This window comes from Plodia interpunctella, chromosome 13 (assembly GCF_027563975.2).
Source record: "Plodia interpunctella isolate USDA-ARS_2022_Savannah chromosome 13, ilPloInte3.2, whole genome shotgun sequence".
In the NCBI taxonomy this organism is placed as follows: Eukaryota; Metazoa; Arthropoda; class Insecta; order Lepidoptera; family Pyralidae; genus Plodia; species Plodia interpunctella.
The window spans coordinates 9,846,125-9,861,095 of record NC_071306.1 but is presented as its reverse complement, the minus strand read 5'-3'; the positions used below and the strand labels follow the sequence as shown (position 1 = coordinate 9,861,095).

The 14,971-nt window shown below is 40.6% G+C and overlaps 1 protein-coding gene across 12 annotated transcripts in view; it reads left to right on the top strand.

Moving 5' to 3' along the window:
- HDAC4 (Histone deacetylase 4) overlaps positions 1-14,971 on the top strand; it is a 74,416-nt gene that overhangs the window by 58,429 nt on the left and 1,016 nt on the right. For 5 of the 12 annotated variants that reach the window (XM_053754195.2, XM_053754193.2, XM_053754196.2 and 2 more), the window contains 17 exons: positions 259-371; positions 2,390-2,461; positions 4,397-4,504; positions 7,093-7,275; positions 7,674-7,744; positions 7,948-8,099; positions 8,837-8,941; positions 9,616-9,744; positions 10,145-10,374; positions 10,677-10,906; positions 11,001-11,191; positions 11,570-11,738; positions 11,991-12,129; positions 12,569-12,820; positions 13,522-13,662; positions 13,988-14,176; positions 14,318-14,472. In XM_053754195.2, the coding sequence (XP_053610170.1) occupies positions 259-371; positions 2,390-2,461; positions 4,397-4,504; positions 7,093-7,275; positions 7,674-7,744; positions 7,948-8,099; positions 8,837-8,941; positions 9,616-9,744; positions 10,145-10,374; positions 10,677-10,906; positions 11,001-11,191; positions 11,570-11,738; positions 11,991-12,129; positions 12,569-12,820; positions 13,522-13,662; positions 13,988-14,176; positions 14,318-14,472 (2,629 nt within the window). The remainder of the gene's footprint in view (positions 1-258; positions 372-2,389; positions 2,462-4,396; positions 4,505-7,092; positions 7,276-7,673; positions 7,745-7,947; positions 8,100-8,836; positions 8,942-9,615; positions 9,745-10,144; positions 10,375-10,676; positions 10,907-11,000; positions 11,192-11,569; positions 11,739-11,990; positions 12,130-12,568; positions 12,821-13,521; positions 13,663-13,987; positions 14,177-14,317; positions 14,473-14,971) is intronic. The other 7 variants (XM_053754199.2, XM_053754202.2, XM_053754203.2 and 4 more) reach the window with 4 other exon arrangements.

Sequence of the window (14,971 nt, the reverse complement as noted above, 5' to 3'; positions counted from 1 at the left end):
ACATATATAGATAAACATCCAAGACCCGGGCCAATCAGAAAAAGATCATTTTCCATCATGACCCGACCGGGGATTGAACCCGTGACTTCTCGGTTCAGTGGCAAAAACTTTACCACTGCGCCACCGAGCTCGTCAGATTATTTACCTACTTGTGTGACTTGACGAAAACTTAGGATCGGCTCCCAACAAGGAACCCCTCATATTTGTAAAAAAGTTTTTTTTGCACAAAATCTGATGTCCTCTCTCTGTCAATTCCAGAGATGGCCCACGAGGGCCCCGGCGGCGCGGAGGGCTCCCCGCACCACACGCCGTCCCCCCCGCACCTGTCACTGCCCTTGGCAGACAACAGCTTCCACCAACACATCATCGAGGTAACTATGGACAGGAAAAGCAAAAATAAGTGAACACTGCTCTTGGGACGAGACAGGACCTGATGTATTGGATGATAGATTGTATTTATTTTTATTTAGTACTAACTTTTTTTATTATATTAGAACGGATTTTGAGATTTTTGTAATTTTTTTTTCTACGTTTTAATGCAATACGAGGGTATAGATAAAATAAGTATAATGTAAAATTAGAGTTTTTTCATAACTCCAGTAAAATTATGCCAACATTTCGTCATTGCGGCAACATAATCGTTATTTAGTCCAAAAACTCGCAGTAAACATCAGATATTAATACCCGGGTCAATGTATAAAATCCCGGAGAGTCCCCGTGACCTTTCCCGCCGTCCATCCGTCTTGATTTTATACTCGGCGCGGGATATTTATAAAAAGATCCCGCGCGGATTATAAATAAATCCGATATCGAAGTATAACGCGTGTGTACGACTGCTGCATGCGAACATATATTTACATGCGGTTAGGGCTGCCATTCTTGGGATTTCAAGAGAGAATTAGGGAATTAAAAACTCTATTAAAGGTCACCGATTTTATAATTCTGTTATTTCTTTATTTAAATAAATGACGTTTCATGTAAGTTTTGCAAATGAATTTTGATTTTAAATACATTTTCTTGATGTTTTCACCCAAGAAATAACATTTTTCAACAGTTACAGTAGCATCATAAATGTAAAAATAAAATTGACCATAATTTTACTTCCTTTTCCTAAATTGTTAAAAATAGCGACAAAACCTTCAATGGAAAAATAAAAATCAGTTTAGAATTTTCTATATGGCATCCCTTTCTGCGTTTGCTGTTACGTCGATTAAATATAGCACGAACGTCGATGCGGCCTCTCGTCTCAAACGATCGCATTAGCGCTTCCCGCTGATAATATCAAGTATCCGCCTGATTAAAAATAATGCCTTTACGCGTGTCGTGAGGGCTCGTTGCATGGTGACAGATCTGACTCGGCACAGCCTTGAAGGACGAGCGTCCGTGGCGAAAACTATCTTGTGTGTTTTTCAACTTTCAACTCGCCTTTTGGAGAGTTATTTAAAAAAAGCCTGTGTTCGTTATCGGGTCATACAAAAATCCATCAAAATCAACCATTAGTTGTAACAGAAAAAAATCGCATCGCAATACTATATTATTTGCTGCTGTTTCATAGAGGAAGCAAATCTTTCAAAGAAAACAGTAAACTAGACTGTTTTTTGTCTGTCAAATATATCCTACGTCCTGTTACTGGTCTGCTTAAGTTTCAAAACGTAACAAGTTAAGAAACGAAAAAAATAATTACAAAACTTGCCAGAGAGCGCTGGTTTAGCTATAAAATGCGTAAACACGCTAGGAAGTTCTCAAAGGGGTGCGGGCGTTGGGGGGCAAGGGGGGAAGAGGTGCGAGTGACAGCGTGTCGCCGCTGAAACTAAAGCACGACAATATATTTATGTATGTATTTACAGCCCACACCCGCAAACATCGGCAGCTATTTGCAGCGCGCGCGCATACCGACGCGCGCTTTTTTACGCCGCACAGAAATAATGTACGCGATGACAAAAATATGCGTGCCGATTCTGCAAGCGTTTCGATGTTTTCACGGTTTTAACTTCCTGGGGCATCAAGGTTGCGATTTCGTTGTTATCTCGCTCCCTTTCTTATAAATTACACGTACAATGCTCAAATCGCGCATAGCGTGTCAGTGTTAGACGCTACGCGTATTTTAAATGAATGTAATTGATGAAAATAAAACTAACCATTATTTGTTTATATTCGGCTATATGAGTTCAATATGACCATCTCAATTGTATTTCTTGGATAGTTTAATATATATTTCAACCAGAAAATTACGTCTAAAAATCTGAGGACGTAAGCGACATATATTCTAGTAATTCTTATGCGAAACAAACAAAAACGGGTGTAGTGTACTATGCGACGGGTCCTGTCGCGTCCGGAGCAGATTCCGGGTCAGAGTGGTGTCCTACATGTATTTCCTCTCTCTTGTCAGAATCAGAGCCCAAGAACGAACCATATCGCGGAGAGAGCGAAACAATCGTTAGAAAATAGTTTCCTGCTGCAAGTGAGTCCAAATTATATATACTTGTGAGTGTCGTGGCGCATCCAATTGTTTATAGCGAACTGCGTATGTAGTGTAGTACCCTGCAGTGTTCACAGTGTTGGTGGAAAGACGTGTGAAGTGAACGCACGGGTGGCGAGACTTTATAATATTGCTATACGATAAATAATGATGTGTTTTTATTTGAGTTAATATTATACAACCACGCCATTCGTGAGCGATGTTCTAGAATATGCTACGTGTGAAAATTCTAGATCCGGGGATCGAACCCGGGACCTCTAGGTTCAGTGGCAAGAACCTTACCACTGCGCCACCGAGGTCGTCATAATGTTGGCTATATACTATAAATTGTTTGTCATATATACTATAAATTATATAATAAATATTTTCCTTTACTTAGCTCATCTTTCTCGTATATATCTGGTGAAAAAATAGCCCACATATTTACGCCACAAAGTTCCCTTTATTCGTCTCTTTCACTAACCCTGCGAATACAAAAGCGGTCTTCTTTATACAGTTCGCCTATAATTTTATTTATCTCCTCTACTTTATTCCGATCTTCATTTGAGCCTTTTTTTGAACCTTATTTTATGGCTTTTTACACATTTGTTTGTTTGCTCTGACTCAGTACAAATATTTGCTATGTTACGTCTTTCGTTTGGATGTGACACGACGCCATGTTGCTAATTTTCACATAAAAATGTTTCTGTGTGTTATAAAATATGGGATTACTCAGATGTTTTATATTGTTGTTATTACGTTCTCACATTTAGGTATTTAAAAACATGTTTTTCACTTTCTTTTTAATATTATAAGTAAGTAGGAAAATTAAATATTTACTGTTTAAAATTGGCATGATTAATAGTATTTTTTGCTTATTTTCGTCTGGCATTAATTCACTCCTTTTATTAATAAAACACGAACCGATGGAATAAACAATTTCGTCATTATTAGCTTTACGCGCAGTTTATAAAATAACAAAAAATATTTCGCTAATATACTCAGGAAACCTCAAAAAAAAGTAGTTAGGTACCTACATACAACAAAGGTACAAGCGTTGCTTTTCCAACAACATTATGTCATCCAACTACAAAAATAAACATTCTAAAATAGATGCAACCCAGTGGTGTTAGATAAAAATTTGTGTCGAGTTATTTCTGCAAATAACCCCACAAAAATAGCAGCCACCACGTTCGTCAAGTTGACACAAGATTACATTTTAGATGAGATTGTTGTAACAGTCCTCACCAATATGTGGTTACATAAATTATATGGACTTTATGATCTGAAAAGTAATAGTAAATATAAGATCATAATTTATTTCTGAAAGAAGTTGTATATTGTAATAATTTCCTACTCATAGAAGCCAGACATATACACTTAGAAGCCAGATAAAATGCTGGGCTAAGAACACGTTTATTTTGCAAATTTTATTGTTAATTTGATTCACGTAAGCTGACTTCAAAGCGATGTCACGATTGTGTTTACTAATGGTATTTCGATCATTACACGAGTAATAATATCTGTTAATAACATTATTTATTTACTATTTCCATTGAACATTGTTGACAAATATAAAATCGCATGATCGATCCGAATATGCGCTTTCGAAAAACAGTAATACAAGTGCAAGGCAGGCCTTTCAACGTTCTCTTTGATCAAAATTGATCATTACATTCGGAATGTGATAACAAGCCACATACATCTTTTTCAAGTCTACATTCATACACATAATACCTGATGCAGCAGAAACTGACAATAAATTAAATAGATTAATCAAGATTAATAAAAACATTATATGTATGATCAACACATGTCAACGATCAAACATGTAGATATATGTATAATCCAGCTTGACGTCTTTGTTTGCCATCATCAACATCAATTTCAGTTTAACATGTGGCGCATCAACGTCTACTGACTGTGAATCTGTTTCAGTTGAAGAAGCAACAACAGCTGCAACAAGAGATCCTGCTGCAGCACTTCCAGCAGCAGCAGCAGGAGCTGGCTCAGCGCCACGAGCACCAACTCATGCAGCATTTCAAGGTGATAGCTCGTTTGTGGTCAGCCTGGTGATGGCAATCGAAATTAGTTTTGACTTGGCAAAATTGGGATAAGGCTATTTTTTCTTTTTTTCGTAGAAAATGCGAAACATTGCATGCTGCCAGTAAGGAAGTAAAGATTTTTTTATGGAAACTGGCATAACCCATAAAATCATTAAAGTAATATTATATTTAACTGTTGTAAATAAGGGTTTACTGCACTATAAATTTAGTGTGTTAGACTGTCTTTAGAATGTTTTTCCACATATATATTTGTAATGGAAATTTATTGCATTTTTATTTCATAAAGGAACACTATAAAATTCCTCTTTCCAATCCGTGTCGTCGTCTTTTGTTCATTTCTTCGTTCAAGTTTATCTACTGTGTCTTTATTTGTTTTGCTTCACACGCCATCCAGAGACAAGAATACTATGTAATAATTCTCGTCTATTCATAAACTTTATATGTTATCTCGGCAATAATATTCTTATATTACAGAGTAGATTCCCGTCTATTTTTATTTCGGTATTCTCTCGGTTATTCCTTAGTTCCTTACCCATGCTAATAAAATACAAGATTCACGATATATTTGTTTGTCGTACTCATGATGAGTGGGTGTAGATAATAATTTGGCAAAATACCACTGCTTTCCCAGGAATTCCTCGTTCCCTCCCACGTGATGTCCGAATTAGCTCGAATGAAAACAAGAAGCCGGACGTGTATCAAACCGTTGGCTAATAGGGGATAATTGGACATTTGTGTTAAACCACAGCATGCTTGCGTTGGACACATGGTAGCCTCAAGCTAAATTAAGCTTTATCATTTAGGAAGGCGAGTGCATTATTATATGACTAGTAAAAACGTTACGTTACAAGCAAGTCTGAAGAGGAGATTGGAGGTGTTAATCAGCTGTTGTAGTATTTTGTCACTTCATAGTACACTAATGTGAATGGAAGTGTTTCATCATTATTAATGTAGGAACAAGCCCCTTGTGCTTCCGTTCACCGATAAGATCATAGCAAATAAATATTTTGGGTGATCTATAGATATTGTGCATCGAGTTCTCGGAGCGGTTTTCAAATTGTGTTACTGCGTAGATACTTTTTGTCTATTTGCTTAATTGTTGATGGTATTTAGTCACATTAATTGAAATCTTTCAAACTGTTGACGTGTTGAAATGGCACGCAGTTATAAGCTTTACTGTCATATCTGATGTTATGCTAGCGCTTGTTAGATTAGCGTAACATTTTTGAATGTATTCCAAACAAATATACTTATAAATCAACATATAGTTATGAATGTTCTTCTGGGTATAAATTTAGCGATGGCTCAATAATCCGCTGTCAGAAATGTGGAGTTTGACGAGTTGGCGCTCCTCTCAGCCGGGAATAGACATGAATGGTGCGCGCTATAGTAATTACATCATTCATACTGGGTGCATTTAACCTCATTAACTTGTGTTGTCGCGCCGTGGGAAATAGGATATATCAGCCAGGAGTGTGTATAGCACTGGCGGTTTAGTGTACTGTTAATTTTCCTGTAACTTGTTAGTTATTTTCGTAACGGGCTCGAATTCAAATTTCAAATTCAAATCATTTATTCAGAAATTAGACCTTCACAGGCACTTTTTCTCGTCAATCTTTATATTTATAGTTATTTCTCACAAGCTACAAACTACTGGCATTTCGGAACGACCACTGCTGAGAAGAAATGCCGAAAGAAACTCATTTGAACAGTGTTGGTCCCTATCATGCCAGATCGGCTTACCATTATTGTTTCTTACAATGTTTTTTTTTTTTCTTTCTAATAATATGTAAAAGTACATATATTATTAGAAAGAAAAAAAAAACATTGTAAGAAACATCGTCTTCGTTTTATCATTTTTAATTCAATGGTTTGCAAGTTTGACACTTAGAAACCATTACTCCAGATTCTTGTTTAGTAGGTAATTAAATCATTCATATGGATGCATTAACTTTTGGGTCGCCGTGGTTGATGGTGAGGTTTATCTTATTTTGGCCAGAAGTTGGAATATCTGTTGTTGACTAGCTACCACGCATATTTCCTCAATAACTTCGTGAAGTTCAAATCATAGACATAATAATAATAAATAAATATATTAGGACAAATCACACAGATTGAGCTAGCCCCAAAGTAAGTTCGAGACTTGTGTTACGGGATACTAACTCAACGATACTATATTTTATAACAAATACATATATAGATAAACATCCAAGACCCGGGCCAATCAGAAAAAGATCATTTTCCATCATGACCCGACCGGGGATCGAACCCGGGACCTCTCGGTTCAGAGGGAAGCACTTTACCACTTCGCCACCGAGGTCGTCAAATAATATTCGTATTATGTATGTGTAATGATAGTGTTAGCTGGCACTAAAACAATTATTTATGGCGGAATGGATAATCAACATAGAATGCTAACTTAGCTTAACTTATAGGAAGATATGTAAAACAAAATAATATTTAAATATCAATTATGACCCTTTTATTGTATTATATTTTTAAGTCTTTCACTTAGCCTATCAATCTGGTGTATTATACAGTTGTAATAATAATTCCAGGCCATCATAGACGTTCACATTTCAGATGTGGGAGCAACAGAAGGCGGAGGCGGCGCTGAGGGAGGCGAGGGAAGCGAGGGAAGCGCGGGAGGCGAGGGAGAGGCATGAGAGGGACAGAGTCGAGCTGATGAGGAAGAAGGACAAGTTGGAACCCAGTGCCAACGCCTCCACGCAGGTCAAGCAGAAGCTGCAGGTTGGATATTTGTGTTAAGAAAATATATAAACACTACATTTTATTTAAAATTCGACAAAGTTACTAGCAACATTTTTGTAATAGGCTACCAATGGATAGAGGTAGCTGACGATATTGAAGTTATGGCTTTATTTTAATTGGAAAACTAACAAATTTTTCATGACCTTCTCTATATGTGACATGACACGCATGGCGTGTTTTTGCAAAAATAACGTAGGTATTAAATCTTCATATTGCACTCATGAAGATTAATTACAAAATAAAGATAAACCATACGAATATACATTTTCTTATCTGTGTAAATATGGAAATGCGTTAGGAGCTCGGAGAACTAGATTGACATAATTGTAACAAGAAACAAGAATATAAATAAATAATGTGTTTTGTTTCGGTTCCAGGAGTTTCTGAAAAAGAAGGCGGCGGCCAACGCTAATGGAACAGTACCTGGATCTCCTTATAATAGAAATTGGTGAGTCACAGATTCATTTTAAAATACGATTTTTCATTGATTGGCGGGATTTTTCAAGACATCTTAAAATCGTTTTCAAAAGAGCTAGCCAACGTCAATTTTTGGGCAGTGAACGAGGCATATTAATTTAAATTGTTGTAACTGCTACAACAGAATAAGATGTTTTTTTGTATGCCATTGACACGTAGTGATTGTGTACACAGGGGCATAGTGAAGTCGCCGTCGGGCGAGTCCATCAGCTCGTCGGGCTCGGCCACGGCGCACCCGTACCGCCTGGCCGGCCCGCTGCCGCTGGCGCTCGCCGCCCCCGCACCCGCCCCCGCCCCCGCCTCCGACTACCCGCTCAGGAAGACAGGTTGGTTGCACACTAACTTTGTAACATATACAAGATCTAAAGGAAACATACTCGTAGAATTTGAAATAAAAAAACTAACATTCTCACTTTAATATAATGATCTAAATATAAATATGTCAGAAACAGGTTTTGAGTTTGAAAAGGCATGTAGAATAACCCCACAAGGACAATAAATTATCAGTTTGTTTTGTTTATGGTCTTAGACTTATCTTAGACTATTGACAATAATAGTTATCAAATTTTGATGATAATTTTAATGTTGTATTAAAAGTTTTAACAGCTAGTAGTTGTTGTGTGGTATCAGTTGTATTCTTTTCGTTTGTAATTGATTTCAATATTTTTTGTCAATGATAGAAGTCTTCTATAAAAAGCTTAATATCTTCATTTGACGTAGAATTAAACGAGCTTACATTACAAACGCATAGAATTTTGTTGTATTGAAAACTCTACCCGAATGATTACCGTATATAACATATCCATTTATTTTGCACATTGAGAGTCCAATTTTATAATCACTTTTGGAACACGCCTAGCGTGTTCGGGTACGACATGCACGGCATGTTTTCTAGAATCGCCGGCATTTCAAGACAGTTTCGGACGGCTTTAAATGTGTTCAATGCGCTTAATATCCCATTAGAATAAAGTTAACAATCGAAATGGATAAATGTGTAAAATAATGATAGTGCAACTCGCATAGTGTAGTGCAGAATAACTCGCATGTGTGTGCACTAACGCAGCGTCGGAGCCGAACATGCTGAAGGTGCGACTGAAGGCGCGCGTCATCGAGCGCCGCGCCTCGCCGTTGGCGCGCCGCCCGCCCAAGCCCAGGGTCAAACATCGCAGTGAGTACAGCATTCACTCACACACAAACACGTGTCTTTATCCCTCATAAGTATACATAGGAAAAGGTCAGGCCGTTTGCTGATTGTTACCAACTGACAAAGAAGAAAATACAATAAAGAAAGAAAATGGACAAAGGACGGATACGAATTTGTAAATGCGAGAAAAGTAATGACAATGTATGTTTTTTTTTGTCACACTTTTTATAGTCTAGTGCTACTGTTGTATGAATGTTTTGAATTTGAAGGCACGTGTGTGATACTAACATTTATAATGTGCTGTTATTACAACCACGTTTTTGATATTACTATAATAAGGCAAGTTAGAATTTAACGTATGTATATTGAACCTCGTAGTGAAATTTTAGAATGTAGTTCAATGAGCTGTCTTAAAATAAATTTGAACTTCACCTTTAGTCGATATGAAACAACGATTTTTTTGTACAGATGAGACGAACAAAATGTTTTGTTTTCTATAGAAAAAAGCTGAACAAACGTACCACCAGAATAAGCGTGGTTAATTCAGCATACGCATTTACATACAGACAGAATCTGAACAGACGTTTATTGGCGATTAAGTGCGGTTAATGTCACAAAGTGAATTATCAAAATAATGGGTTGATAGACTAAAATATGACAAAAAGCGTAATTGTTTTTAATGTTTCGTCCTCGTATAGATTGCGAAGGAAGTTCTCCAAGAGGGTCTCCGCCGGGAGGCGCGGGCCCGGCCTCCATCCGAGAAGAAGACGAACCGCGCGCGCCCGAGCTGCTGTTTTATTCGCCATCCATGCCCAACATCAGTCTTGGTGAGTTTCCCCTTTTTACCTATTGTATCCTTCTTTCTCTTGACCTTAATTGTGTGACATACTAGCGACGAGCAGCAGCGTGCCGGCCTCTCGCCCTCACCCGCCGGCTGCAGCCTGCAGTACACAACTTGAGTCTCGATTTTCTGGTTCTGCGTATTGATGGATGATATAGGAGATACTACCCGATGCCTGGTGCACATCCCATTACCATTTATCTGGAAGACTTGTCAATATCGATGTTACTTTACCGTAATAACGGCTTAGCGACATTGTGTCTATTAGCTTGTGATGGTCACCAAAGAACTATATGGTAATCGGCCATTGATATGTCAATTGTTTCAAATTGTGGTGCCATCTAGTGGGCGGAAAAGACAGAACTATATCAATTTTGATCTTCCAGGGCGCCCACATGCGGCGCGACCCGCGCTCCCCCACCCGCCGCACCCGCCGCACCCGCCGCCCGCGCCCGCGCTGCCGCCGGTCTCAGAGGCCGAGGCTCCGCACACATTAACAGGGAAGCTGTCCAAGCGACCGCTCGGCCGCACGTACTCCGCGCCCCTCCCCCTCGGAGACCCCGCGCTGCAGCCCCCCACCGCTCATCATTATCTGCGCGACCAGATCCGAAAGACGGTGAGTTTTCTCGTTGCCTAAAAAGCTACAATGTTATAAATAATATTTTATTATTAAAAAAATATGTCGTTCACTCAATGTCACTGAAAGAAAATACGCCTGGTGTGTTGTACGAGCACTGCGTCGTTACACGCTCGATGCGTTTCAGTGAACATAGATTTTCATTAAAAAAAAACTATTTATACTGAGTTACGACCAACCAACATTTGTAATGTGTAAACAAAGCATTTAAATAATATTTTTATTATGCTCCGTTTCTATATAAAAGTTTTTATGTATAGCATATCATAATGTTCTCACAGGTCCTAACGCGAGCGCACGACGCGGCCGCGGCTCAACTTCGTGAGGAGGAAGGCGAGGTTATCGACCTTACGGCCCGGCGCGCTCCCCCTCCCGCCGTCCCCGCCCCGCCGGCCCCCGCCCCGCCGCCGGTGGAGCCCGCGCCCCTGGCTAGGGCTCTGTCCTCGCCGCTGGTGGGCGCTAGGACGCCGCCCACGGGATTGGCGTATGACGCGCTCATGTTGAAACACGGGTAAGTCTTAGAAGATCTCATTCGGTTCGCTTCACTTATAACATAAAACCCTTTATTACGTGTAATGAACATAAATGGAACGTGTGGCCGGCAGCTGCTCGTGCGGCGCGCACGCGCCCACGCACCCGGAGCACGGCGGGCGGCTGCAGTCGGTGTGGGCGCGGCTGGCGGAGACTGGGCTGGCCGCGCGCACGGAGCGCGTGCGCACGCGCAAGGCCACGCTGGAGGAGCTGCAGGCCGTGCACTCGGAGGCGCACGTGGCCGTGTTCGCGGGTCGTCGCCAGGGTAACCGTCCTCGTCTCGATACACGATACTTTCCTTTGTCTTGACAATACCACTCTTTTTTACAGTGATGAAATTATGCCTAATTTCCATTACTAAAAGAAACAAGATCAGTGTTACAATGTTAAATTTTATCAACAAATTCATGACGTATTACAATGTAAATGACAGTATATATCGTGTGTTATGTACAGCAACGGCAGTTTGAAATGAATCTCAATGCTATTGTTCCAATCAATTGCGACGCTCTGCAAGGGCGTAGCAAACATGAGGGCAACTAGTTGCCAAATTACTTACAAGAATTTTAAAATTGTGTACGTTCGAACTGTACACACAGCTCGAAACAGTGTTATTTGTAATGTGTAATGTTTGCGTGGTCAGGTGGCGCGGGTCTGGAGCAGCGACAGCTGGTGCGGCTGCCATGCGGCGGGCTGGGCGTGGACTCGGACACAGCGTGGAGCGAGGCGCACACAGCTAGCGCCGCGCGCGCGGCCTGCGGTGCTGTGCTGGACCTCGCCGCGCGCGTCGCCGCCGGAGACCTGCGCAACGGGTGACACTTTCTTGTTCATTCCTTTCTCGTGATCGCATTCTTGCCGATTGATTTCTCATGTTAATTATCAAATTAAATAAATAATTCATTCATTCTCGTTCTCAGTTTCATATGAATTAATTTCTCGCCCTAAATTTCATGTAATATCTCACCTTCATCATAATTTCTCCGTTTAAAGTAAAAAAATAATGAAACAAAATGCTAGCCATAATTGCAAAACTCCATTGTAAAAAAAGTGATATTTTCGTATAGATTCGCAGTAGTGCGTCCCCCCGGACACCACGCGGAGCCCAACCAGGCGATGGGCTTCTGCTTCTTCAACAATGTGGCTGTGGCCGCCCGTATCCTCCACACCAAGATGCACTTGCAGAGGATTCTCATCGTGGACTGGGTGAGTGTCGTCTCCTGAATGGTGTCTCAATAGATTTGCAGTGGCTACCCAATTGGCTAATTGTAACTTTGATTATATTGTCAAGTGCAGTGCAAAAGATCCTAGGTCACAAAGTAGACAACGAGTGTGTGACACCCCTGGTATTGTAGACGTTGATAGGTTGTGGTAACCACTTACCATCAGATGGCCAGTTTGTCTGCTTGGTAGTATAAAGAAAATATATATATATGACTAGCTGCACCTCGCAGTTTTATTCGCGTAATTATTAAACTTCGCTTACTGTTAGGATAAAATGTACTCTATGTGTTAATCTAAGATGTAAAAATTGGCTCAGCCGTTTGAGTATGAAGAAGTAACAAACTTATGAAAACATCACATTATCAACGCCTCGTGAACACCAGATTCGCACTACACAATGATGATCGTGTGTTGTCCGCAGGACGTGCACCACGGGAACGGCACGCAGCAGATATTCTACAACGACCCGCACGTGGTGTATATCTCCATCCACCGACACGACGACGGCAACTTCTTCCCGGGCACGGGCGCGGCCACGGAATGCGGCGCCGGCGCAGGTCTGGGCCGCACCGTCAACATCGCGTGGCCGCGCGCCGCCGGCGCTGCGCACGCGCCGCTCGCCGACGCCGAGTACTTGGCCGCTTTCAGATCCGTCGTCATGCCTATCGCTAAGGTCAGGAATTCTACCGTTGTCTACTTGATTGGGTAAAAAATCAAATGCATCAGTTTTACTAATTATAATTTTTTTTTGTTACGATTGAATTACTTTAAGAAAGCTATGCGACTCTAAAATTGTGACGTCACAAGATATCACTGTTTTGTATGACAATGTTCCATAAAAAAATATTTTGACGTTTATAGAAAAAAAAAATAATCATTAGACTCGTTGGAAAGTGGACTTATATCAATGTTACTGAGATGTATGAATGTAGAAATTTTATTTTCTACAATACCTACCTTTTACTAAGTGCACTCCGCGTATTTTAATTATTTTGAAAAATACTTACATAGTCCTAGTTATTTAATTTCATGCACAGTAGCGCCATCTACTTAATAAAGCGCCATTGACCATCAGACTTGACCATATTGACCGAATCCTATAGGATAGAAGTGGTACCCCTAATTGTTAATCCAAGGTATCAGTTACCTCAATACCAAATTTCATTGAAATTAGCCCAGTTTGAGCGTGAAGAACTCTCAAATTTTTCCCTATATAATACTAGCTGCGCCCCGGGGCTTCGCTCTCGCGGGAATTTCAAGATAAAAAGTGCTCTATGTATTCTACCCGTGTATCAAATTGCATAACAAGCCATTCAGTAGATGTCACGTGAATTATCATAACATACTCAAGTTCAAACTTTTGCATCGCTACAGGAGTTCGACCCGGAAATAGTGTTGGTGTCGTGCGGGTTCGACGCGGCGGCCGGCCACCCCCCGCCCCTCGGCGGCTACCGTGTGTCCCCCGCCTGCTTCGCGCACATGACCCGCGACCTCATGCAACTCGCTAATGGAAAGGTAATTTACGACCAAATACAGTGCATTACGCCTTTTGGAAATAGCGTGTTAACTTTATTATGAAACACATATTATTTGAAAAAATGAAATACCAAATTTTTCAATCAAAATTACGCGCAAAATTATTCAATCTATATACAATTACTAGAAGATAGTTATGGGGTTTAATTTGGGTGTCGATTCACCATCGACAGCTTAATAATGATAAAATTGTTTATTATTCTGTTTCGCTACTTTCTGATAAAATATTATATTGTAATCTGTAATGATTGTTGGATAAATCTGTCCAAATCCAAGACTCGTGAAATGTATTGGGCCGCCGCAGGTGGTGCTGTCGCTGGAAGGCGGATACGACCTGCCGGCGATGTGCGACTGCGCGCAGGAGTGCGTGCGCGCGCTGCTGGGCGAGCGCACGGCCGCGCCGGCGCTGGCGGAGCTGGCGCGCGCGCCGCTGCCGCACGCGCAGCACGCGCTGCGCACGGCCATCGCCGTACACCAGCATCACTGGCCCGAGGTCACTACTGTTCGACTTTATTTTCCACTAGCTACACAATGAGGCCCCGTTCGCGCGGGGTTCTTCCTCCTGTATTTCTCGGTAATTAAACAGGGTCTGTAAGGTTGGTATTATTTATTTATTTATGTTTGCAATTTCCAGTTAAAACGCTACAGTGAGCTGGTGTCGGTGTCTGCGCTGGAAGCGGCGCCGCTGTCTGGCGCGCGCTCGACGCTGGCCGCCAGCGAGCGGGACGCGGACACCGCAGCCGCCATGGCCACCTTGTCTATGCACCACCCCACTCCCGACAATCTGCAGTGAGTATAATGTTCCACCTTTACGTGGATGACATACTAATTTTTTTTTAACATTTTCACCAGAGAACTTCAACTCTATATTCGACATTTTAGTAACCAAACCAAATTCAACAGTCGCACGACTGCTACCCAACCTTTAGTTTTTATATACATATCTAATATATTTAGTTTGAATAACAACGCATTATTATGATATACTTGACAATATTGTATAATATGCGTAATTAACCCGTACTATTAAGACACAGATGTTTGATTTTATATGTATCTAAAAATAATATATTTAAGCTTTATGTTGTTATATTATTGATAAAAATATACATATCAATTTATATTTAAAAAATGGTTAGCCTTTCTGGCATAATAGACACCAACACTATTTGAATGAGTTTCTTTCGGCATTTCTTTTCAGCAGTTCTTTTCATTTAATTTAGAATATGACGTGAAAAAGTGCCTGTGAAGGCCTAATTTCTGAATAAATGATTTGATTTTGCTATAT